Raw genomic sequence first — 27,371 nt, forward strand, 5'->3', positions numbered from 1 at the left:
TTAAGTTTCTGTAAGTCACAAGGAAGTACTCAAATGTAGTTTGCGACATCGTGTTCCTCTATTAGGCTTCACTTCTGCACGGGAATCGCCGAAGTTTAATTACAAGAGGAAAAGTCCCATGCTAGCACTGAAGGAGTAGAGAGACCCTCCAACACGAAGGCAAGAATGGCTCAGCCCAATCCCAGTGCTGTGTACGTGTACATCACACTTGCTAGAGTGACAGGGGCAAGCAGAGGCATAAACAATCAGAATAAGATGCAATTTTCTGTCCTTGTTGCATTCGCTTCATGTAAATTTTAATGTTAAATAAAAATCATAAATAATGTTAAATAAAAACCGTAAACCTCGACACTTTTAAGACCATTCTTGGGAATTGTTCCCAATATCTATAAACCATATACACCGGGCTGTTTCACTGGAATTTGTCTTGGGAGATCTCCCAGCATTTTATAAAAGGAGCAATGTATAGTTACAAAAAGGTAAATGAGTCACAGGGGTTACAGGTAGCTGGTGGCAGAACCAGTGGTAGAATCTAAATCTAGTCCTTTCTGGTGGTATGTCTCCTAAGAAACTATGCCCCACATTAACTGTGAACTAGAAAGAAGATCCAAATTATTTTCCAAAAGGCAGCAACCTGTTAGCATCAAAGAGTATTCATCACAAACTAAAGCTGGAAATGCTTTATTTATAATTTCAATAACTGATGTCACAGGTGATCCCTGGTACTTGGTTAAGAAAAGCAAACTTGCAACGGGCTTTGTACTAAAGCTGGCAAAGGGGCTATTAACACCATGACTAAGGCACTGTCCACCATAAATTATTTATATACAGTACTTACTATAGTGCTTCTCGTTTTGCTGTCAAAGAAGGAATCTCTGTCAGACAAATCAAATCTGTTAAAAGATTAGAAGGAAGCCCATTAGGGTAAAAAAAAAAAAAGCGCCAGTAATTTCCTGCTCTTGTTGACCCCTTCAATATTTTCATTTCTCCTGGGGATCTCTCATAGCTAACATTAAAGAATAGCTTGTAGAAACCTCGTTAAAAAGAAAATCCATCCCAACTCTCATATTTTAAAGAGGCCGCTGATATGTTTCGCTGGTTTTATATATTTATAGGCTTTTCTGCGCAAAAAAGAGACTGTTGAGGCTCTTTTAAGTTGAATTCCCAACCACTGCTGGCCTTGAATTTCTCCTAATCATCTTTACATTTTGTCCATACCTTAACCCCTGTGAGGCCACTCTTCCCTCCCTTATTCAGCAAAGACACAGGTGGTCTCACGGAAAAAAGCCACCACTGCAAACAGCGTGAGGCACACCCGCACCTGAGCTAAGGAGCATCTTTTGGGCTTTCTTTGAGCCACCAGGCTCTGTCGCTGTAGGAACATCCTACACGCAATAAATACATAAATACATTTTCTGCAAGTCCAAGAACATGTCAAATGTCACATACTTAGACTGAACTCCATCAGTGCTCTACATCCCTTTATTAAAAGCTAAAACCCCGTATGTACAGTGAAGAAATCCTGCCCTGGGACTGTTATTTGTTCCAGCTGGCACATACATAAACAGAGTCTTCAAAAGCTTCTCCTCTGGGCTGCTGGCCAAGGAAGAGCAGCAGCACAGCAATCCAGGGCAGCCGAAACTTTGGCTGGGCCCTACCTTATGATTTTTTCCTACACCCACGTTTACAGCTATTCTTACCTATCTGAAATTGATGGCAAAGCCACCACTGACTTCATAGCACTTCCAAGGACAAGGCCTGGTTGGCAGTCCATGTGTGAGCTGCCCATACCAGATGAATGAAATTATTCTGAAATTTATCAACCCACACCTCTCGCTACAAATTTTACCGAGCATTTTATTTTACGGGGAAAAGAGACTATCGTAAACCACATGATAAATCTTGTTTGGCAATCTAACAGTTGATGTGCATAGTTATATAGATATGTATTATCTATCACAACAGCAGCACAGAGATTTCACAGAGGGGCTCTACAAAGCCTCATTCCTCAACAATGAGCAGAGAAAAAAAAAAAAAAAAGAAAAAAAAAGGAAATATTCTTTACAGTAATCACTAACAAAGTGTTGGCATTCATTTTTCCTTTCACCTTTTTGTGCCTTAGCTGCTATCAGAAAGGCTGGAACCTGTTGACATGAGCGTTTACAGAAAGCGTTCACTTACAGGTGCTGCTTCTCTCTGGAGAAGGGGTAGGAGAGGCGCTTCACTGTCTGAGGTTTGTGTTCTGCTACTTTTGGCTGGATGGGCTCCGTTATTTTTTGAATTACAGAGTTAATCTTTTTCAGAAGACCATGGGTCTGATTGATCTGATACATCTGAGTGGGCAAAGAGAAAAACAGTTAGACTTTATTGCTTTTTGCTTATCCAGAGGTGAGAGTGAACTGTAAAGAGCAAACCATCAATTAGATAAATACATCACAATAAACTATGGAGGAGTATAGCTTACCTTCTTGAAAACATTCAGAAGGACATAGATGGATGGGAAAGTCAAACCAAGGCACGCAGAGGAAGCCTATTGCTTTTCCTCTGAGCCAAAACACGACCCGTGATTCCAAATAATCAGGCTGGGATGTTCAACGGAGATATTCTTGGCACCGACTCCCGAGACACCCACTCCTCTGGCACTTACTATTTTCTTGGTGTAACGGGACAAAAAAACAAAGGAGCTACAGAGCCCCTGTGCAAAACAACAGAAGTGATCTCCTCTCCCAGGAGGCTTTCCTGGGAATACTGTGCAGGTTTCAGGCGCTTGCCCTCTTCCATATAAAGGAACCAAAAAGATCTTGAACCGTTTATTGCAGTTCTGTAGCACTAAAAGTAGGAATGGTGTTAGCAGGTCCCAAAAGAGGATTACAGGCTTTCCTGTCTGAGACGCAAAAACTACATGCAGATCCAGGGCGGGGTTCCCACCGTAGGAAGATGCTGGAAATAAGGCTTTAGGGGTGTGAAGGTGTTCTTAGGCACATCGCTTCTCCTGGGCAATGCCTACAGGCTTAGGTGGCCTCTTTCACACACAAAAAAAGCCTCACAAAATGCCCACCTTAACTTTTCTTTTGTGGCAAAGCAGCCTTAACCGCAGGATCACAACAGACTTTTTTATCTCATTGTGCTTCTGATTAAAATCGGTGGTAAGTGAGGCAATAATGGGAATTAATATGAAATCCAAACCAAACATGTGGTTTTAGTGTTGTAATAAGTGATACTGGGCTTTAAGACTGTCTCTTGTTCCATTATAGACTTCCCTCCGCAGTCTGGGACATGCACTTAGTATGTGTTTAAATATTAATCCATCTCTAAGCTATGCTCACTGAACAGGTAATATCTATCACGGGTGATTTAGAATTCAGCTCATGATGAAAATATACTGTCATTTCTTTAATGATATTTCAAGTATTCTGAAAGGTAATTTATTTTGCGGTAGTGCAGTCCCAACCCCCGCAAATATGACTAGCAATGTATATGAATAGTCACTAAACCCAGCCAGACTTGCACGCAAATTGTTACTCTGATGTTCATTTTTAGCAGTCTAACATTTTGGGTAAGAAAACCCCTCCAAAACGCACACATAAATTTCATCATCAATTGCAACCTCTTCTTTTAAAAGACGCTGAGAGGATGAGGCATTGTATGAAATCACTCGCATTGTGTACAGGCAGCGGCAGCGGCCAGGAATTCTTGATTTCCATTCCTCCTTCCTGTTATTCTTTCTTCCTGCTGTCCCAAGCAAGCAAGTTTGTGACTCTCATTTTCTGTACAGATTAATTAACTATTTTAAAATTGCTTGTGGGAAAAGTCTTCCTTTGTAAGGTGTTCAGAGAGGAGCATATGTTTAAACCATGCCTTCCAGAGGAAAAAAACAAGAAGATGAGGACTCACCTTTTTTGTGGGCATCTTGAGCTTAAGAAATTCTGCCTCTCGACACAATACATTCCACGGTGCATGTATTTTTACAAATCCAACCCCATGGATTTTAGTCTTTAAAAAAAGCAAGAGAAAAGGTTACTGATGAGAGGAAATGAAGTATTTTAATTAAGTATTTTTCCCCTTTGTGTTTCATACCTATTTAAGGAACAGCCTATTACCACCAACACACTAAATCTCATCTCAGACGGCTAGCTTCTAACAACAGGAGGATCACCGAACACCTCTCTGTGCTGAGCTGCTATAAAATGTGACTCAAAACTGCTATTGTCTTCCAGAACAATTACCAGAAGGTTAAACAGATAAAAATTGTTTGGGAAATAAAAGCTAATGACTATGGACACAAATACAGGCTAAGCCAGTTAAATGTGAAGTGCAGGCATCCAGCCAAATGGTATGATTTCTTGAGTGAGTTGTAATTAATGGAGCTGAGAAAGTCCCTGCTGCCTCAGTAGCTCAAAGGACCAGAACTGCAGCCTCAGATACAGCCGTGAGTATCTATATTAAAACACTACGCATTTTAATTAGGAAAACTAGTAGGAAGAATTCAACAAAACAAACAAACAAAAGATAAATGTTAAGGATAATATTAGTGGTGTGCTTGGATGCCAGCAGTTCTCTGAGCTCTGTTCTAGGCGGCTGCAGATGGGGGTTTGCTTCTGGCACTCCCATGTACACCCCTATTGACTCCCACGGGAGTTATCATTTCAAAGCCAGTGGACAAATGATATCAAACTAGCAGGCATTCAGCAAACAGAAGAGAAAGAAACTTTAATGAATCTTTCTAATCTTGTTGCTCTACAAACTCAGGCAGTTATCATAACAACTAGCTTTCACGCAGCCATATTTCACACTGGCTTTCTAGAAATCAGTTCCTCGGAGGACATAAATAACTGCTGGCCTTCCCATAGGGCATGGCTTCCACACCACCCTTGAATTTACTTCACTGGAGAGAGTTTAAGTGACTTTGCAAACATCATCTATTTAAGAAACCTCTGCTCTTTTTCGCAATTAGTAAGGCCTCCAACCCAACCTCGTGGCATGCTTTTCAAGCCCCAATGATTGCCAGTTTTCCCCCCTACGCTGCTGTGCTGGATATGGAACCTGGTGTAAATCCCTGTGGCTTGCTTTCATCTCTATACAGTCCTGATCTGGTTTGATATCTTGTACTGAAAGAACAGGGTTCCTCCTCTTTTACGGTGCCCTGGCTTGAACCCTGAGCCCTTCTGCATCGTTTGAAATCATATTACATGTCATAGGTGGGGACCTCCCATCTTGCAAAGGATTTAAATACCTACGACTCGCCACAGGCAGGCTTCCAGTTTACTACAACAACTTGCAAGTTGGATGGCAATTCTTATTTTCACCTGGGGGACCATGAAGTGAAAGGTTTTCTTGCATTATATCATGCAAAAGGTATATTTTCAATATCTGTATGCACACACCATTATATACATGCCTGTAATTTGTGAGTAACAGATGGCAGATTTATTTTTTTAACACTCTGATCACAGGTCTAGATGTTTAATCTCAACTTTTAGAGCCTGTAAATAAAACCAGCATAAATGTTTACCCTCTCTCACAGGAATTTCAGCCGTATTGGTTGGATCAGTTAATTGTAATAGCTTTCTTTGAAATTAATACGGCTGCGGCTATTTCTACTAATCACACACTGGCAGTACTTCACACACATCATTTTTTATATAGTCTAATGGTCTTTTAATAGAATATACTGTTTTCAGGGTACAGGTGAAAGGTGTTACAAGCTGTACTGTTCACATCTAAGAATGGAAAGAGCAAACTGTAATACAGACCCACGCGTCCGAGCTAGAGCATGTACCAGAACCTCCTGAACAAATTTAATTCTCTTGAAGCCTATACTGAGGTATAAAACTGTCACTGTCCGTATCAGGTATTTTTCATCAGAACTGGAATTACCAGTAGATCCAATCCACAGCATACTGCAAACCCACCAAACTGGGATTAGCATTGAGAGCAATCTAAGCCTCGCTTCTAGATACGGCAACACATCAACAATCTGTGTTGCAATAGTGGATGTGCCACAAGTCCTGGCCAAGAAAAGTAAGAAACTTCACCTTGTTGGGGCATTAACAACACCGCGGCCCATTCCTGTGAAGCGAATTAAATCAATGGGCAAGGGCAGCGCTTGCCAGAACTGAAATCAAATTCTGGAAGAGTTGAGCTTGTGTGACCTCGATCAAGTTCAAAGGAACGGCTCAGCATCTCCCAGGATTCGACCACCAGTTATCCTCCTTATCTTTAACCGTTTGAAACGGCTCCTTACATCCTCATCGCGTTCCAGTTCCAGACCAGCCTCCACGAGGTTCCCTTCGTACTCCTCCCTGCGAAACCTCTTGTCATCTTCGTGATAATCCACGTGAGGTTCACTTTCCCCCATTTCCAGCTGCACTCCCTTCCCGGGAAGCGGCTGGTCCTGCTTGGTGCTTCGGGCACTTGAATCATTGTGATGAACTCTCCTGGTGAGTGTCCTCCCTGCTGAGGACTTCTTGTAATGATAAACTAGGATGTAGTCAACTTTTCTCTTGCCATCTCTGAAGTAGAGTCCGTATTTGCAGTCAGCATCTGGATTTTTGGATAGGGAATTTAATAACTGGAAGCAGGGAACAGGGGTGTGGAAAGAAGGAGAGAGGAGAATAATGATGAATATACATGCCAACACAGACGCCAGACAGACCATATCCTTGTGTCAAGGACTCCTTCTTGCCTGGAGCACACAATGACCTATCTTCACACAGCAAGCATACGGGAGGAACCCCCCCATGCTACATACTCAAAACAATTTTGCGAGTTAACACTTGCAATTTTACTGATAGCCAGCTGGGATTTTATTGGCCAGAAATAAATAGCTAAAATAACTGGGATTTAATCTAATTACCGGCACACTAGTTCATAAATCTGCTACTTGGTGGATTTGGTTTTCTCCTTTGGGGGTTAATCACCACTAAGATCATCTGTCCTTTTCCACCCGAGACATCTGCGTTTCAATTCTGACAAATAGATTAATATCATGTGCAAACATTTCTCACTTCTCTTATCTATCGTTGCAAGTTTGTATCATCTGAGAAAGAGATCATCTCAGATACAGACTGAAGGGAGCCAGCTGGTCATGAAGCGCGGCCAAAAATGCAGATGGACCATGGCCAGGGAGGTGGGTTCATTGCTTACTGAGTTCATCACTTTTTTTTTTTTCCTCACTTATAAAACCGGTGTCGCTTTGCAATCTGATGGTGGCAAAGGCTTTACTCCCATCTTGAATTAATGCTGCGTAAGTGTTGCAAGATGCGAGAAACGTTAAGACTTAAAACACAATTCCATTTCCAAGCATTTGTCTGAAAACTGCACAGGGCAACTGTAGAAACGTAAAAAAGTACTAACAATTACTAATTTCTACTTTCAATAGCACTCCTCATGTATAACGCACAATTCTACTCTTGGAGATGCACAGACCATTAAAAAAAATAAATATGAAAATTCACTAGTAACTTGCATTTGTTTTTACAAAAAATACTACTCACAGGAGTGGCTTTTCGGGGACCAGGGACATTTTCTGGCCTTTAATTTTACATAAGAATGTAAAGTCTCCACATAAGGAAAAGCACTTGTGCTTCAAATGATAGCAACTGGACATCAGTTGCAAATCATATCAGTCAAAAAAAACCCATTTGGGATGTGTACACCTTCTGCTTGTTTCATACATAAAACTGAATGTAAGTTATTTGCAAACAGTTGTTTCTAAGACAATCCAATTTTTAAACCTCAGATGAATAGAGCAGCCTCTGAGCTTACTGTGCACTGTGTCACAACCAATACAGCCAAAACTTCACTGAAATCCACCTGATGTTACACAAATTTGCATACTTCTCTGAGTATTGCTTTGGGGAGGGATGGTCCCCACTACCATAACCATAAATCAGTAAACGTCCTTTTAAGGGACAGTGTGTTCTTCCCTTTTTTCCTCGGAGAGATTTTTACGCAGACAACAAATTCAAGCAGCAAACCCCATCTTCCAGGGTTTGGAGGGAGGAGGAAGTGCACAGAAGAAGTAATTAGACAAGTGTAATCAGAAGAGCACCTGGCAATAACACCCAGCAAGGAGGACCGGCAGACAGCAAGAAGCCCGAGATGCCAGGCAGGATGCGGTGCAGTCTGCCGAGGTGGGGATGCCTGAACCTTCGTTGCTTTCCAAAGCCTGACCTGACCCCGTCTGCCCAGGGCCAGCTTGGCTCCAGGTCCCCATCTCCTCAGTCCCTCGCAGCTTTGCTCCGTGCCTGCCCTTGCTCTCTGTTTCTCTCCTTTTCGTTCAGGATCCTGCCTCTCTTTTCCATTTAAACTAAACCCTTTGCTCCAAATATATAAATATATCATAAAATAATACAGCATTTGCTGCCAGCATGGAGTCCACTGCTTGTCCCATTCCTTCTTTCCTCTGCTCCATGTCTGTCTCATTTAGCCATGACAATAACACATTTCTCAGAGCACAGGCTGCTCGTGTTTATGCCCTATCTAGATATTCCTACTTAGTTCTTCAGCATAACTACAATACAGAAAATCATTAATAACTATTACTTTCTGATTGCTTCATGATTAATGGCATGCACCTGTGAATTCACAACATTTTTTTTTTTTTAAGTAAGCTGACAGTCTGCTTGTGGCAGGCAACGCAGTTCTGCAAATTCCTAGAGAAGCAAAATATTAAGAAATAGAAACTATGTGGATTTTCAGGATATAACGCCTCTTCAAAGTAAATAGTTGTTGTAAACAAGATACAGGAGCACTGGGATTTCTTTTAGGATAACTAACTGTATTTAATTTTGAAGATTGTTGATCTTATTAATTAATTAAACATCAATTTCTGAAAACCTGGGCTGAACTGACAGATGTTCAGCTACGTGCAGGGAGATAAAACAGGCAAAAGACTCAGACCCCAACCACCTCCTACCCTCATTGGACTGACTTTATGAGGGACAGCCATTAGCTGGTCTGTTCTGGAGACTAATAAATAAAGGAAACGGGCAGGACCGAAGATGGCTCTTGAAGATGACAGCAGGGAGTGTGCCAGGTGTTTCTCACTGCTGGGGGAGCTCAGGAGAGATCAGTACCTCCCAGCCACAGCTCCTCTTCTCCTGGAGCACGCCTCGGGTGGAGGCTGAGAAAAGTGGCACTGAAAATCTCTAGTTTCTCTGTTTCTTTGAGCCACTGCCACTGGGAAGGGGAGAGGTCTCACTTCAGAAACTGAATGAGCTTCTTCCCATTTCTTTCAACTTTCCGGCTGAAAAGCTGACCCTTGTAGGGATGCACTGACAGTTTAGGAGGAGGTGCTGCACTGGGGACACTAAAACCTCAATAAACTTATTAATATATGAGAATAGCTACATCCCACTGTGAAAGGGATGCAGCAAAAAGACTCCACAAAGCCTCGTGCTCCTGTTTTAAAGAAAGAAATGGTTAGATTAGTGCCACATTAGAATGCGGTACTCATAGGCCACATCTTTTCTCACAGTGCTGCTACGCTGAAATAGAGAGGGAGTTGTGTTGACTTAGACCATGTAAGGCTCGTGCCCCTTTGCTTGCAAACGAGACACAGAAAAGACATGTCAGTTTTACCACAGCAGGAGGGATGTTTGCATTCTGACAGAATTACTCCTCCACACTCCATCCTAATTAAGCACAAGCACAACGAATCAAGTATCACTTTATCTGGTAGATGTTTCCCCAGTTATATAGCCCGCAGCACCTCAACTCCTTCACCTGAATAAGCTCCTTTTTATGTGTTTATGACATAACCAACTCCTAATCCTGTTGGGAATTCATATTACTAACTTTCTTTAAAATCGGCGTTAAGGAATTTAACCAAGGCACAATTAATGACACTGGAATTCTAACCTCTATTGTGTGCTACAGACTATTAGTTTAACGTTACATGTGTTAACAACAGTTTTTTGCATTACATTTTAGATATTTTTTTCTGTTCTACTCTATATGGGCAAAGAGATTTGAAGGTTGCCACAGCTTTGTTGCCAGACTGAGAGCTTTATTGCCCTGAGAATAGCCAACGCCTTTTTATGCTACAGGTTAAATAAGGATCCCTGGCTTCCCTTCTTCACATCAAAGAATAAACCCCGCTAAATTAGCATGTACTGTGGCTGGTGGCAATCCTCCTCAGCACTTCTGAAAGAGGGAGAGGATTTCAGAGCATCCTGGGAATGGAAAGAATGAGAAATAAGCTAAGGGGTAAAGCGCAGTATGCCAGTTATGACACATCAGGCAAATCCTGTACTCACTGTACTCTCATGCTGGTCATAGCCTATATCCTCAATAGCTCGGATGTTGATAATGTGGATCCCCTTCTCCTCAGCAGGTAGACAGGAGTATTTCTTGTTCACCCTCATTCCTGTCTCCTCTGGAGCCTCGTTGAGATCTTCTGGCAGAAAATCCACCCCATGAAACTCACTGTCTGCGTCTGAAAAGAAAAGGAACAATTTCATCAAGACACTTTAATCCCAGCACTTGCTCCTCCCAGAGCCACCCAACCTGAAACGTATCCTGTTCCTGCCGCCTTCTGCCAATAAGTCCTTGTGCCACGCTCCCACCCCTTCTCCGTGCCTCCCTTCTCAGCTTTCCTGCAGCCCTCTTCAGCCATACCTGGGTCTCCTCCTCCAGAGGAGGAATGCTCAGCTAACTTCTTTTCTGCACTGCTGTCTCGGGATGTGTTTACTCTATGGCCTCATAGAATGGTTACATTTCTTGGTAAGAGAAGGGAAAAAGGGGAAAAAAGAAAAAATATTCTGAGAATCAGCTGGTGACCATAGGTGTCATGGTGTCTTCCCCTTTTCAGTAGGCATTTTCTCCTTCAATAAACACTCGTCCATGCTGAAAAATTCAGTAGTGTTTCCCCTTAAGTACCTGTGTAGTGCGTAGGATATACTGAGGCACTTTTATTTAAGCAGTCAGAGGTTTCCTTCTCTCAACCTGTCAGACACCTGTACTGTTTCCATTTATTCAGTATATAGATGGGCTAAAGGATTTCATGTAAAAATTTCACTACAGATGGAGCAACCGGATAACCGACAAAATGCAAACTGGTGTTCGCATGTGTGCATTTATGCAAGCAACAGAAAGCAAAGTTTTCCAAGATTTGATTCATTTTGACATTGAAGTAAAATACTGCAGCATTACGCCCTTTTTTTTAAACCACAGAGGAGCAGGAGTTGCTTGTCTAAACTGTGAAGATAAAGCAAGAATTTTAGAATTTAGCCTTGAATGGATACTAAACTAACTCTCCCAAAACCACAAACAACAAAAACATGCAGAGGAGCAGGCTTTAATAGCAGCTGCATTAAAAAATTCTGTTGCTGCAACTAGTTCAACACTCTGTCCCTGGAGCAGACAGCAGCAGAAATTGTACGGAATTAGCCCATTAGGAAAAATACTTCCATCCTACCTAGAGCTGCCACAGAGCTTATGATGAGGCGAGGATCAATACCGCATTTTAATTAGCTGTGTCTTAGCCTATGAGCATGTTACTCTTCACCAAACTACCCATCTGGATTTGGTTGAACTTCAGGGATGATGTGAAAGGAAGAGGCAGGGAAAAACCTCATTCCCCAACGTCTGTAGGTGACATGAAACTGAGGAGCATGACTGATAAGCTGGAGGGTAAGGTTGCCACTTCCAGGGATCTCAACAAGCAGGAAAAATGAGCTGAGAGCAGCCTCATGAAACTCAACAAGGTCAAATATGAAATCCTACATTTGGCCAGACTAGTCTCAAGCACAAGCACAAACTTGGCGTGGACCAGACAGAAAGTAGCTCTGCAGAGAAGGACCTGAGGGTCCTGGTGGACAGGTTCTAAGTGAGCGATTGTCTTGAGTGATGAAGGATAGCTGCATCCTGGACTCCATTAGTAAGAAAGCAAAGGCAGCAGGTCTAGGGAAGCAGTTTTCTCCTTTATTTTGCACTTGCGAGACCACAGCTAGAGTGCTGTGCCTGGTTTTGGCTCCCCAGCACAAGACAGACGTTGACAAACTTGAGCGAGTCTAGTGGACAACTATCAAGATGGTCAGGGGGCTCGAGTGCACACGGAGAGGCTGAGAGATCCATGGTAATGCAGCCCAAAGAAGAGAAGGCAAATGATGGGGTCCCATCGCTGCCTTCAGCTGCCTACTGAGTAGGTACAGGCATGGCAAAGCCAAATTCTTTTCATAGGTGCACAGCAAAAGGATGGTAGGCTACAGACACAAGATGCAAAAGAAATTGTGATCAGACATTAAAAAAATATTAATTCTTTAACAATGAGGGTGATCACATCATGGGGAAGGGGCCCAGTGAAGCTGCAAATCTCCATCCACCCCTGGAGGTGGTCAGAGCTTGACCAAGCAACCTGACCCAACCTTAATGTTGGGAGGGCACTGCATGAACCTGCAATCCAGGTTCTTCATGGTGACGTGCAGGAGTTAACACGGACAACAACCTGCAGCAGCAGAGGCCTTGGCACATTTCTTCAGCTTGTCAGAGTAAGATAAACATTATTAGTGTGGAAGTCATGCTTCTCTGCAACTAGTAGTCATGCTTCTCTGGAACTCGCAAACACCATGAGTTTGTGGATCCTCATTTCAGCTCCCGTATCTGGGAAAATTGCTCCCCTAAGCGACTCTCTACAAGCTGCGCGCTTTCCTGGGAACTGCAGTGCTCATTAACACCATCACCTTTGCATAAAATCTGGGCAGCAATTAACCTTACATATTTCGTGCACACAGGATGAAATGCCCACATCTCTGCAGATCTGTACTGCTGTTCTTGGTGTTTCTTTATAATTCTCAAATAGTTATCTCAGAAAAGATGCTACACTTGCGATCTTGGGGCAACATTCTCAAACTCAGCAAATCACTTGAATAACAATTTGCAATAGTTAAAGAAGCTTTTTATATGGTAATATAGAGACACAGCTAAAAAATAAGCTGTCCCATGGGAGCGACTAGCATGTTTGTAACAATTCCCTACACATGTATACTCTCTTCTTCCCAACTTACACATGCATATACACACACACTCCCTGAAATGTGGGAATTGATACAAATGCGACCAGTTGCAGCATCGCACCTACTCAAGCTACACTAAACAAAGCCAAGTAGCTTCAGCAGATTACAGAGGATATTTAGAAGAGAAGCACTTTTTACTGACTATCAATCTGAATATTTTGTGTATCTCATAATAGACCTGTGAGCTTTTCAGTAGTAGTTTAGAAATTACAATTAGGATCAAATATATTTAAAGCAGAAAAATCACAAGCTTCATTGAGTCCGAATGAGCTGCCTGTGCTCTGGAGCTGCACTTCTGCATTTGTTAAGTCCACGGTACAGAGCAAGGAGACCTGCTCAAATGATTCAGTACTATTGTGCAAGCCCAAACAATCACCCATCCGCAAGCATATATTTACATTTCTGTTTACACATCAGTAGCCTGGCAATATCGGAAAGAACAAATACTTAAGGTAGGCAATGAATCATACAATTTTGGTTTATTATGACGACTGGAAAAGATGTGAAATGTGAGAACTTTATTGATACAATCTTAATTACAACAAGTTTGATTTCTGTACTTAAAGATGATGTCAGGATTTAGTACTAAGCAAAGCCATCCAAACCACTTTAGTAATTACAAATGCACAGGGATTATAACTAGTTCACTTATGCCGATTTGGCAGAGGTCAAAGCTTTCTACTGCAGAACACAAAACATCTTTTTATATGGCATAGAGTATTTTAAAGACTTAAAACCATAAAACTCTATTTTGTGTTACTCCTATTAAACAAGGACAATAATTTAATCTCAAAATAAATTCATGTTCAGAATTATTTATGGTAAGATAGTAGATGTAATACGAAGAGCACAAAGCACATTAATGTTCTAATTCAGCTAGAATCACATCTTAATCTTTGTTGGGAGCTGAAAGAGGAGAGTATTGTGAAAATTGCTAGCTTTGCTGCCTTCTCACATTGACTAAGCCACTCTTTTCTATTTACTAACCAGAGAACACTACAACAAAGACTGGAAGCAGTGCTCAACATATTTCAACACAGCCCTATGACCCATCAGCCCTTTCTCCTCCATATCCACAGCTGATGTTGCTCAGAAAGCCATGGATTTCGAGACAGCAGAAGTTCCTAATATTCCTGGAACACAGACTCAGACCCACCCGATGCTTCTTTTACACTTTATTATGTATTGCTTTGTCATTTCCCGGTATTTGCTACGAATAGCAGAACACCCTGCCAAATAGACAATATATAATCATATACTTCAAAGTATTCTGTCATTCCTTGCCTGTCTCAAAACATCCACATTCTGTAAGAGTGTAGAACACTGAAAAGTGTCTGATACCAACTTCAATCCTGTCTGCGAACCAGATTTGAGAAAGTATTTGATGAACATCAGATGTGTATAGAACTTCTACCTTCCTTAGTGCGGGCGCTGCCAGGTAATTCCTGTATTTGCGGTTAACGACCCTGCATATATAATAACAGGCTTTTAGGCAGCACTTGTGTTTAGGAACAAGGAACAGCTCCATAAGGTACATGACCACACACATATCATAACGGCTGTCCCTTTTCTTTTTTTCTTTAGGAGTGGGGTAACACAGGAGAGCAAGAAAAAGAAGACAGAAACAGATGTTTGCGGCAGCTCTCAAGCTACCTTTCAGCTCTCTGCGGGAGTTTTCCCAGAGCTCTTGGGATGTTGTGGATTACACCGAGCCGCCAGCTGCAACTGAGAGCACGGGGATGCTACAACGACCTTGCCAACTGCAGTGAAGTTAGAGAGATCTTAGCCAATTCTGAAATGGCGTCTCTGTAAGATGCATCAGGTACAACGAGCCCTGTGCCAGTTCCAGTACAAACTCAGCAAGCGCTATATTCATCTGAAGTAGATAAACGCATATGAATCACAGAGATAAAAGCATGAGGACAGAAACCGGTGAATGAAAAGACCAGAAGAGACAGTTGCATTCCAACTGCTAAGGAGGGTCTGTGAACGTCTTGTGTCTTTGCGCCAGTTACTTCTCCCCCTAAAACTCCAACGAGTCTCTCACTCTGAACAACATGGGAAACAAGATTAAATTAATAAAAAACCCTCAAACTTGCAATCGTAGAATCATAGAATTGCTGAGGTTGGAAGGGACCTTTAAGATCATCAAGTCCAACTATTAACCTACCCTGACAAAACCACTTCCCCATGTACCCCAAGTTCCTTTGTTCAAGCTTCAGCTGCAGCTGCAAAAGTCCCCAAATTCTTCTTGCAAAAATTAACACTAATTAATTAACAGTAACTTTTCCACCACAGAAATTTGGCACATTATATTGTAACCTTTACTCATTTAGACAATGCTTCTTCATTGGCGTTTGGTGAGCAGGTGAACCAGAACTGAAAACATGCTCAAGAAATGGGTGTATTTTCGCCATTACTAGCCTCAGACTCGAACAACTAGCTTATTAATATTATATTCATAATCACATATAACCACTGAATAGTCTCAGGCAAAAAAAAATATTTTTTTCAGTAAGATAAACAGATAATTGCATTCACACAACGTAGTTTTTTACAGAAACATCCTGCACTAGGTCTAAAATGAGTATCATGAAGTCAGTATGAAAGTATATATAAAAAAAACTATCAACTATTTCACTGCTCAACCTGAAACCAATAACTTCGCTGAAGCTAGCTTCTCCTCTCTCGCCTTGTTTTCATTTTTAGGCAGTACGTTTAAGAAAGTGGCTAGAACAAAAAAGTCGTAAAGACATCCAAGTCAGCCGTCCCAGTTGCTCTCAACAAGTCAAAAGCAGGAGAACAAGACCATGTAATTTAAGACTTTTAAATGTCCACGTTCTTATCTTTTTGCCTCATATAAATTGTGATAGGATTCAGAATGAAAAATAAGAATCACGCAGGGTAAGTCCCCTGAGCGAATCGTTTTAAAGGAGCCACACCACCAGTTCGTCACAAAAGCTTCCGAAATACTAGCGCATGGGCCTCAGATTCCTTAAACTGAAGACATTTGTTTCATATGAATTATCAAGTGAAAGTGCTATGAGCAAGTCCCAGAATTGATAACTACCCTACTGCAAGAGGGAGGAAGCATATTAAGGAAGTCATGCACACACACACATATTTGTAAAAAAAAATAATACACACAGACATACACATAATATGGGTTGCGTATTTTGTTTCTACTAAGCTCTTTCTGCAGAAGAAATGCTAGTGTATGCAATATGTCAGGTATTTTCTGGATTTGGGTTCTTCTTAAAAAAACTTTGATAGATACTGAAAGAAAATGCCTTAATGTGCTTTTGCTTACTATATATTGCCCCCTAGCAGCAGAATCCTCCTTCAGCACATTATTACCTATTTACTTCTTGTACCTTCCAAATTGAAAGCTACAGGTTAATCCTTGGGCGAAAAAGAAAAAAAAAAAAAAAATTCTCACAAGCGACTCACCTATCACTTCCTCCTCTTATTTGTTGGGGTTATTTTTTCCCTCCTGATATATTAAACGGTTGTCAGATTTGGAGCCTGAAATCCCTGCTTCGTCCTTGGGAAAAATAAGGCAAAGCAAATGTCAAGGAAGCCTCAGCATGCCACCCCACCGGCACGTCTCATTCCTGCCCTATGGGTCATTCCTCCTGGCCCATGAAGCTCTGCCGCGGGAGCGCCAGCGAGGATACCCACCGCTGGCAAAGCGGGGAGTTCTTTTTTGGGACGCTGACACCTGTTTACGAGGCACTGGCCTGGGACCAACAGCCCGGTCAGGAACCACACTGCTCTCCAAGGAGCGCTCGTACATGTCCTGAACTTTTGTCCTGTTCAAAGTCCAGAAGTTAAGCACTGATTAGATCCACATCTGTGATCACTGGATTTAAATTCTCCCTGGCCTCTCCCAGTTGCGAACAGCCAGATGTTGCCTCTAACTGCACTACTTCTGGAGATGCAGGAGGTTGCACTAATACCATGGAACTGGCCTGGCAGGCAAAGGGCTGCTCTAAAAGGCAATGGATTAACGCTTTCAGGGATGTTGACACCTCCTGTCCCCCCGGCCGCAGAGAGACGATTCCCTGCCTCTTTGATCTCCTCTAGCGCCACGCTAAGTAGGACACCCTGGAACTCACCCATCTCCTTTGCTTTTGCATTTATTTTAAAACTTGGCTGTAGCCCAGGTCTGTACAGGGTATTACTTTAACGAAGCAAACAAAAAAATCCATTAAAAAAAAAGAAAAAAAATCGAACACTGAAATAAAACTTGGATTCTGAGGACAGTTTCCTTTACAGAACAGAAATACTTTTAAAGCAGGACAATCTTAACGTAGCTGATGCCGACAACTTTCTTAGGACTTCGTATTGCACCAAACGGCAGAGCCCATTCAGAGACTCTGTGTCCAGTATTTGGGAGTCCGAAAACCAACTCCTGTCACACGGGGGGGGGAGAAAATTCAGCTCCTGGCAGAATTATTTGAAACCTCAGCTTGCTTAGCTCTATTTCTCAGTACTGACTTACCAACAGTGGGTCTCTAGAGTGGGGCTGCAGCTTTCCTGGAAGGCTGTCCACAGCTTTAGAGTTATTGATCTATTATTATCAGCAACACGTTAAAAGAAGGTTAGAAGGACACACAACTATGACATCATTTCTATTTCTGCCCTTCTATTTTTGTTTCTAAAGATTCATTTGCCCTGTTTGCAATATGTAGCCTTCGGCTTGAACACATCTAACCTGACAGAACCCTCGTGAAATGTGAAATCTAACAATGAAGAGCGAATTACCTAAAGCCTGTAGTCATAGTAAAATGAACATAGTGGTTGAAATGACATTTTCAACAGCACATAAAGGTCCAGCAAATATAAATTCTACCATAACAGGACTCATGCTACCCATTTACTTAGACCCTGGAAAATCCCACATTTTATCAAAACACACAAAGCTCCCCACCCCCCACAAGACAAATTCAACTTTTTTCCCCCCAACTACCAACAATTTAATGGTCTATAAGGTAAATCTGTTTTCAGACATCTTTCTAAAATTCTTAAATCAAGCACTCTTCTTCTACCAGACCCTGGAAAAATATTTCAGATTTGCTTCTGCTGCTATTCCACAAAAAGCAGCATTAAAGCCAGTCTCAAGGCCACTGCAGATTGTTCTTTGTGAACTCTAACTCCAGTTTAACCAATTCTTTCTGTAATTTGATAGTACTTCATAGCAAAAGAGACAAAATGAGCAAAATTCCGCTCCTAGTTACTTTGCTACACATACAGAGTTATTCTTGCAACTTTTTATTTTTGCATTTTGTATTAGTTTTAATGAGAGCAGAAGCACTGGTGTGATTCACTGAAATGCATCGGGACGAAAGGCTGTAATCCTCTTTCTTACACAAATAACTGCTGACTTCCAAAATGTGTACCGATGACTTTCTTGAATGCACTCTGCAATGTCACATCCCGCATTACACACATCGTGAGAACGAGAGGATGGACTAGATACAGAAGATCCAGTGCATCCGTGCTCTGTGAACCCTTCAGCAGCGGAGTTGGACTAGATGATCTCTAGAGGTCCCTTCCAACTCTGAAAATTCTGTGATTCTGTTAGTTATATTTTGAAAGGTTATGATGCTCATTATTTTTGTTTTTTTTTTTTTCATTCTGAGGGATGGGAGTTTATACCAATGGGAGCAGTAAGATGAAAGGAAAAAAATACTAAAAAAAAGAGATGATGGGGAGAGAATTGGTATGCATTGGGACAATGTATACCTGAACACTCACAGCAGCTTTTAAAGATATCACAGAATCACAGAAACATTTCGGTTGGAAAAACCTTTAAGATCTTCAAGTCCAACCTAAATATATCTAAATACATCTAAAATATTAAGCATATTTTCCTTTAGCAGGCTACTACAAATAGCTCCTCATACCAAACATGCGAAAATGAGGATCCAAAGCTTATCAGTTTTACTGTTTAAATATCAGCCACAGACTGCAACCCAGGGAGGAGGCCACAGCATCTACTGACTGGCAAAGCTGCTCTTGATCCAAGAGGTTTCCCATTTGAAGTCCTAATCTTGAAACATTTGCACTCGTGTTTAAATTTCCATACATCAAAGTCACAAGGGCACTCAGACTGCGTAGACGTAGGCACGGATGCCTTGGAAGGTTTTGCTAACCTGATAAAGATGTTTTTGACTACAGTGACCTCATTCAGTAACTGCAGCTCTTCCATGGAAAGCACCAGTCACACTGGGTGGGGTTTCATCTGGCAGAGCTCCACCTCATATATGTTCTTTGGGTGTGCCAAAGCAGGTGGAGCTGATTTGATAGCGAGACGGTGGTAGGTGATATTCATCCACAGTCCCAGTGCGGTCTCTAGCTTTCTGCTGTTTGAGGAAATAAAACCAAAATCCTGCCCTGAGGAAAAGCTGGGTTCTAGCAGGGTTTCTTCATACCCCTGCAGTTTTAACTTGGATGTGGAGCAACGCTGCTGTAAGACAATAAACTGCTAAGTTTCACTGGCATTGAGACAATCTCTCTCTCTCTCCCTGAACAAGTGAATGCAAATCGATGAAGGGCAAAATCTATTAACTCCATGAGAGTTACTGTTATTATTACTCTATTAACTATCCATGAGACCACCATTCCCTGTGTTCCTCAGTGTTAATGAACTAAGTTGAGGCATACCAGAGGCAGAAGCCCTAAGAAGTGACTATGCAACCAGGCGGTCCCCTCCTTGTTGTTAAGAGCGAGCTGAGATCCGACTGCCACAAAGAACCTGATGCTCCGGGAAGGTGCCACATGCCGGCCAGGCAGCTTCCCCCGTGCCAGAGGATGCAGAAACACACACTATAGGAAAATAAGATACTCCTACTTAAGATTCCTGGTGGTTCCATCTTGGGTGGCAAAATTCTTGGAGCAGAAAACTAATCCACGAGCAAAGTCAGCTTCCCTTCAGTGCCGGCAAGGGGAAGGATTGGGCCAGGGCCTTGGTCAGGCATTTCAAGACCCCCAGATGAAAGGCACACTTGAAATGTTTGAGCAGAGAGATGCATTCTTTGCAGTTCGGCCCTGGGTAGGGAAGCTGATAATGACAGCAGCGCAGAGCCCAAGCTCACCACGTCTCATCCTTAATGAGCTTTTGACAGTCTTTAGTACATCTTTATGTCAAAGGAGCAGTCAAGACCCAGTCTAAGTCTAAACTGCTGCCCTATAGTTTTTGTAACAGCGGACAGACTGACCAAAAATCCTCAATTATCGGTCAATCCACATTTACTACCAAAGACCAAAGGAGAGGAAATTGCCATGAAATTGCTGTCACCTGTAAAATGGAAGTAAGCAGAGCGTGGAGGGCTCCGTGGGTGCTGCAGGTGGTCAAAGGCAACTGGGCCAAAATCCCCATCCAGATTTCCAGGTTTCATTCCTAACTTGCTCTCGTGTGTTCTGCAGCAGTGCTTTTCCAAAAGGAGCTCAGAATCCATACCAAAGGCTTACCCTTAAAGAAGCAGGTTGCTGCCCGCAGGCAGTCGTGTCCACAGCCAGCACCTACCTTACTGCTCCTCACCCCAGAGCAAGGAGTCACCGACAAAATTAATGGTCAAAAGGTATTTTAACCATCTCAGGTTAAAGAAGTGAATCTCTCAGTGAAGAGATTTTATGGAAATACAACCAGGAAAATGCATCACGACCTCGTGCTTGGTGATGGTCTGCCTGAAGCTACTCTGGGTAAGAAGGGAAACAGCAACTCCTGCCAAGAGCAAGCTTTTGACATCAATAAGGAAAGAGAGAAAACATTATTTGTTTTCATATTTCCTGAGAAAGACATTGAAGATGTTGTAACCTTGTTATTTATAGAGGGCCAAGGTTTCATCCTAGAATTTAGGAGAGGAATTTATTTTCCTCTAAAGTGGGATTAAGTTTATAAGCTTAAGACAAGGTTTTATTGTGTTTTTCTGTTTTGGTTAGCAGAATAATATTTCACTTGCTGTCGTTATTTTTTTTTTTTAAAAAAGAAAATGTTCTGTTCATTTATCTGGTAAATGTTTATCAATTCAATGAAAAAAAACCTAAACAATGGAATAAAGTGGAATTAAACTTTAATATATTGCTTATCTTCAAGCATTGAAACATTTAGAAAAACAATACTCCGCGTGAAAAAAAAATTCTTGTTTTACCAAAATATTTAGAAAAGTAATTTCTTTGGAGACTGTCCTTTAGTATATCTGTTATTCCATAAACTTTTTCAAAATATACTGTAAACTGCTATTTGCAAACTTTAACGCTTTTTAATAACACATACTCTATGTTGGTCGGTTAGTTCAACCAATTTACAAAACACACGATGCATTTTTGCTAGCTAGGTTTCTAGTCTCATGAACAGTCTCTATATTTTTACAATTTTTTAAAAAATATTCAAGCTCTTCAGAAATTACCTTGAAGTGATTGCTTTTAAACCTGAAATAAATATACTGCTGATGAAGAGAGAGAAAAGCTCTTCTCCCTGACCACAGTGATGATGTCAATACTGGTATTTAAAGGAATAGATGGCGACTAGGTAAATATAAATGAAAGTGGCGCAATTCTGACTGATTTCAAATCTAATGGAGATAGCTCACTAGTAACGTCCTTGAACCGTTTGCTTTACTAACCTTTTGGATGTCTGGAACCCATAGCTGTTGCTATTTTTTATTATGACTGGCTGTGTATTGGAGATATTCCGTGAATTGATGTGACAGAGCAACAGTGGTTACAGTGGAACAGGTGTCGTAACGCTGCATCAGCTATTGCACAATGCATTAATCTGAGAAGCATACAATATTTAAAATACTTAAACCAGTTGCAGCGGCTGAAAAAAATTCCTAGGGGTGTACCCTTTTATTTTCACATTGTCACTCTCCAGCCCAACTCAAGATCAAGGCACCCTTCCCCTAGCTGCTCGGTAAAGACCTACAGAGGGGCAGGCACCTCCTGGCCCAACGGCACCAGGGCATCGCCCACAGCCCGCCCCCGAGAGAACGCACATGTGTGGCCCCGTTTGCCTCCTTCGCATGATAAAAACCTCGAGAAAAACAAGATGACCTTCCAAGCGATGTAAATTTGTTTCTTGCCAATATTGGAGCCATAGAGGAGCAGCAGCAGATATGTTTGGGATAAAATGTGCATGCAGCTTCAGAGCCTGTAAGAGACCATATGTGTGTGTGCGCGCACAGGCAAATTGGCGGGAGGACTTGGTTAGGGAAAGCTATGTCAGACCTCCTCCCTGAGGAGCAGCTTCCATCCAAGCAGCTCCTCCAGCAGCGGTGAAAAGGGCAGAGTGGAGGACAGGCGTTTTGTACACCACCAATACATACATAAAGGGTACCAGTGACCCCAACAGTGGACAATGACTGCACCTCTATCAATAACTACATGTACTTACACGAAGAAATATTTCAACGTTACAACACATGTAACGTTTCTGAATCTATTTTCCTTACCTAATTTTAACACGAGCATGATTTTTGTTTACATGAAACTAAGACTTTTTTCTTGGTAACTTTCATCTCTAATTATATTCCTTTATGAAGTATTTTTAACTCAGATCAACAGTTTATAGTCCTTATTCCTTTCCTATCTGTGGGCTTGTTCATACCTGTGAAGCCCTCATGACCAAAGGCAGGAAGGACGGTGAATGCCACCACAGTACAGCTCCAGACAAAGCAGTCCAACAAGATGGTTCAAGGAAACTTCAGAGAACACAGAAAGTCGTCTTGATTAATGTCCCACAATAGTACATCACAAAATTGTATTTTGTGGAAGGCTGAATGCTCTAATGGCACTGAAAATTGGAGCAAGTATAAACATAGGTATAGAATCATATAATGGTTTGGGTTGGAAGGGACCTTAAAGATGATCTCGTTCCAACCCCTCTGCCATGGGCAGGGACACCTCCCACCAGCCCAGGTTGCTCCAAGCCCCATCCAACCTGGCCTTGAACACCTCCAGGGATGGGGCAGCCACAGCTTCTCTGGGCAAGCTTCTGGAGTGCCAGTTCTCACAGGAGAAAGTATCTACAGACCAATGCTGTCACCCCTGAACATGATGTTCCAGCGGAAAAAAAATGCCTCATCGCACCTACTCCAGCCTGCATAACAATTCCTGCAGCGCCCTATCGGGATCTCCCTGGACAAGAAAATATCAAGTGCTTTCTCTGCTAATCTTTCCGCTTGCTAATCAGCCCTCAGGCTCTTAAAAGGGACTCAGCTTGTGACCTTTTGAACAAGATTTAAGAAGCCAAGCACCAAAATCAGCCAATTGTAGAAAAAAACTGTATCTGACATGCTATTTTTCATAGTAAAACTATTACTTGCTGGTTTGACAGAAAGGGACACATCTTGCTAATCTTGAGGCTTTTTAGCACTTGTATCCTGTTTGGCTTCTCTCCTTATGCCTATTTATTTGGGAAATTTATGGTGCGATTCCCAGAGGTTTGGATGGCGTATCACTTAACCACTTCAGTAAACAATCTGGAGTACTGTTTAAATATGGAAACGCTTAGTAGCAGCTCAACCAAAGTGACTGGTTGTGCTGCTGCTATGCCTTAAGAAACCTATGCCTTAGGAAAAAGAAGGGGGGGGAGAAGGGATCTTCTTGTGCAGACAGCCATTTATCTGTCCTTATTCCACCAACATCACTGGGGCGCACCACGTAGCTGTAAGATTTACAAATTGCAAAATATTGATGCAGTTCAGCAGATAAAAATTTCCACCCAGCGATGACCTTTTAAAACTGCCCTTCTGAACAGAGCTTTGTTGCTTCATCATTGGAAACCAAACAAGGTACACTGGTTTCATCCTCATGGGTCGCAGTCCTCCTGAGTGGAGTGGTGCCAGTTTAAGCTGGGATGCCAAGCTTCTGCAATCCTAAAATGCATCAATATCCCCACCACTGGCACGAGGTCCGTTCTGCTGTTGAGCTGGAGTCTCTTTCTTCTGGTTTGTGGAAGGATAGTTGGTTTTACCAACAGTTCTGCCTTCTCCTTACTTTGTAGGTACCAAAGACAAGACTATTTCTGCTCAGGTCCCAATGACAATAAATATCCTCGAACTTTTCAGAGTATGTGAAACATAGCCACATGCAATGCGGTAAGCCATACCTGACCACACATTTATTCATTTTTCTAAATCCAACCTCTTGCCTGAACTCCTGTGTGAAACACCTCCTTTCAAAAACTGGACTTGCTGTCCACAGTGAGGATGCAAGCTTCCCTCTACTGAATTAGCTGGATGATTAATTGGGAATCTTCTGAGTCTTTATATTACTGCCTCATGACCATTACCTTCAAAAACCATTTGATATTTTTCTTGCTCAGTCTCTAGAAAACCTCAGCTTGGTACATCAGCTCCTCTCTCACGTGTCAGTTAAGGGACAACCTTGTAAACCCCTTCTTCCTTGTACATCAAGCAGAAATTGGTAACAACTTCAAGTTACCAGATTGCCCGAGCCCCCTCATGATGGTGTAAGAAACCACCAACGCAACACTCCTCCACTCTCACGGCCACCTTTGTCTTGGTTTTGGGAGACACTTTCTGTTGAGAACTACTAGTCACTACTGGTAGCAGAGGTGCTCTTAGGGCAGAATAGCAGAAAACAGTGTCAAAACAACTTGCAGCTAACACCTTATGATCAAACTGCACGCCCACTGCCTGTCCACCCTGTGCCCAAAAGCAATGGGTCTTCTCGATTTCAAGGAACACCCACAAAAATATCTTTCCTATGACTGTAATTCCTTTACAAGCCCATCAGGGCTCTCAGTACAGTGGAACGTGGTTTCTGCTCAAACACAGGCTGTTCCTAATCTTCTCCACGGGTATCACATGGTAGCTCTGTCTAGCGTTACAGGATACTGTAGGACTCCTTCCTTATATGTCAGTTGATCACAGTACAACTATCCCTTTGTGAGACATAGCTCCGAAAAAGGCAAATGACAATTTAGGGTCTATCGAGCAAGGTACTTCCAGTAAAGATGAAAGAGCAAAAGCAGCATTTCTCTGGGATATTGCCTGCAGTACTCATCACCCTCTATTTCAGAAACAGGAACTCAAATTTAAACGCGTGCAAAATGACTTGAGGGGGTGGTGGCAGGGATGGAGGGAGAGGCTTGTCCTTCTACAAGGCAATAAAAGAACTTGGGTGTTTTAAGCTAGAAAACTACCCCTTCATTACCCCCAGTCGGGTGGTCAAGAAGCCAAAAGGCAATGAAGACCAAGTACAGTGCACGTGTGACTACGTTAACTTTAAAACACTCAAAGAAAGATGATCATTAGAGATGAGGCTCTGGATCAGAGGCATGAGGTTCATATCAGAGCTATGGAGGCAAAAAAGAATATAAATAAATTAAAAAAAAAAAATCAAACTATTTTTATAATGGTACTTGAGAAATTTATGAATGAGATTCTGTGATGTGGTTGCCCGAAATAGCAAAGATTTGGACATGATGACCCAGGAGTTCCTGAAAGCAGCTGGCACGGAGGTCATGCACGCACAGAGGTTTCCCACTGTTTCCTTTCCCCTCCTGTAACATGGACTTTTCCCTCCAAGTTACAAACAAATTTCAGCATTAACACAGAACACCTCAGAACAGGACAAGGATAATGAATATTCCACCACAAACAGCAATTCTACCTCGAAACCCAAGTGGAAGTTTGCAAACCCCGTCGGCCAAATGCCTCTCTCCCACTACTTTCTTCTAAGACACACTTTCTTGGATTTCTGCTCATTTTCGTTGCTCTCCTTTCGGCTTTAGGCAGTATGATACACACTTCTCTTGCAAAAAACATGTCCGAAACTAGATGAAGTACTCCAGGTCAGGCTTTTCCAGCCCCGAGCAGAATTACTACATGATGTATTGCATACACCAGCCTGTTCCGTACAACATAAGATATTGTGGATTTATGCTTAGTATATGACTCCTAGACCCTTTTCTGAGGAACTGCTATTTAACCAGCTAATTATTCTTACCCAGATGGAGTATTTTGCACTTGTCTGGTTCTCATCCCAAGCCATGGGAGCACATCCTTTTCCAGGAAGATAAGCAACAACAAGTCTGGTTTAACAATGTAAGATTTAAGGCTGCTAGTACCAGATCCAAAACTCCACAGTCACATAACACAAAATGCTGAAGGGTGAATACACACACTTTACTGGTTCAACTTTTGAGAAATTTTTGGTGGGGCAATTTAGCATTAGCAGGCTTTATTTTACATCTATGATCAACTGTCCAGCCACGGCCAACCTAAACGTGGCATAGAAGAATAGAGCTACTGTTAACTCATTTGGGTGCTTTGAGGAACTTGACAGAAATGCCAACTATACGTGCCCATAGCCCAAAGAAAACTAAACCAGTACTCGAGTGACCTGATAGTACGCAGATCTGATATGTAAAATTGGGGAATCAGGGCAAAAGTTTGTTTTTGGCTTCATAGATACTGCATAAGATTCTTCCCTGTAAACACGAGAGCGCGTCTGCTGCAAGATCAGAAAGAGACCTTATGGTAACGCATACACTAATTCTACTGAAAAACAATCAGCGCTCCAGAACAGATAATAATGAGAAATGAACACTGAAGGAAACTTTGATGTACTTCTTAGATAACTGTGGTACTTTAAAACTGGATTCAGTTCAAACATTTAAAACATCTCAGTCCGAGATCTACATTTCAGATTGAGAATGTGTTGATGCACAACTAGATTTAAAAATAAACATATGCTGGAGCAGAACACAAACACGGATTAAAAAAAGGCAAAACAAAACAACCCTCTCCTGTTAAAACTCCCCTGTTCAAACAGCTTTAAAACCACTTCTCCTTCACATAAGCTAAATCCAAATGCAAAATTTTACTGAAGTAACTGAATAATTCAGTTTGCAGCCTGGATTGGCCAAGATGCATGTTGACTCAGTGCAATTTGAGTCACGGGTACGACCCGGGTCAGGCTGCTAGGTCCTGCTCTCACCACTTGACTGCAAGGCCTTCTTTATAAAGAAACTGAAAATAAGTAAGTACAACACTAAGGGCAAAGCACACCAATCCTGATCAAGAAAAACACAAGCCTGTGCATATTTAAGCAGATCGTTTGTCTTGCTGATGCTAAGCGAAGATCTCTTGGGCTAGATAGGTCTGGTTCATTATTAACTAACTTGTAGGACCAAGTTGAAAAACTATTTCCAAAAGCATCAGTGTTCCAGTAGTGACAAGGATGAGGAAGAACAACACAAAGAAAAAGGACAGAAATTTGGAGTCATTCAAGCTTCTCTAAACATATAATTTTTTCTTATAGTCCCATATAGCAGTATTTTTCTATGATACCCTTCACCAGAAGGTCACTTGAGAT

At 41.9% G+C, this 27,371-nt stretch overlaps 1 protein-coding gene across 1 annotated transcript in view; it reads right to left on the reverse strand.

Moving 5' to 3' along the window:
* The window catches only part of ANO1 (anoctamin 1, calcium activated chloride channel), a 46,409-nt gene extending 36,039 nt beyond the window's left edge, over positions 1–10,370 (reverse strand). Inside the window, exons 1-5 of the mRNA XM_009886249.1 lie at positions 10,263–10,370; positions 6,245–6,571; positions 3,895–3,993; positions 2,182–2,333; positions 839–893 (exon numbers count right to left, since the gene is read on the reverse strand). Coding sequence (XP_009884551.1) covers positions 839–893; positions 2,182–2,333; positions 3,895–3,993; positions 6,245–6,571; positions 10,263–10,370 — 741 coding nt within the window. The remainder of the gene's footprint in view (positions 1–838; positions 894–2,181; positions 2,334–3,894; positions 3,994–6,244; positions 6,572–10,262) is intronic.
* Between the last annotated feature and the right edge of the window lie 17,001 nt (positions 10,371–27,371).

This window comes from Charadrius vociferus, unplaced genomic scaffold, assembly GCF_000708025.1.
Source record: "Charadrius vociferus isolate BGI_N301 unplaced genomic scaffold, ASM70802v2 scaffold115, whole genome shotgun sequence".
Lineage (NCBI taxonomy): Eukaryota > Metazoa > Chordata > Aves > Charadriiformes > Charadriidae > Charadrius > Charadrius vociferus.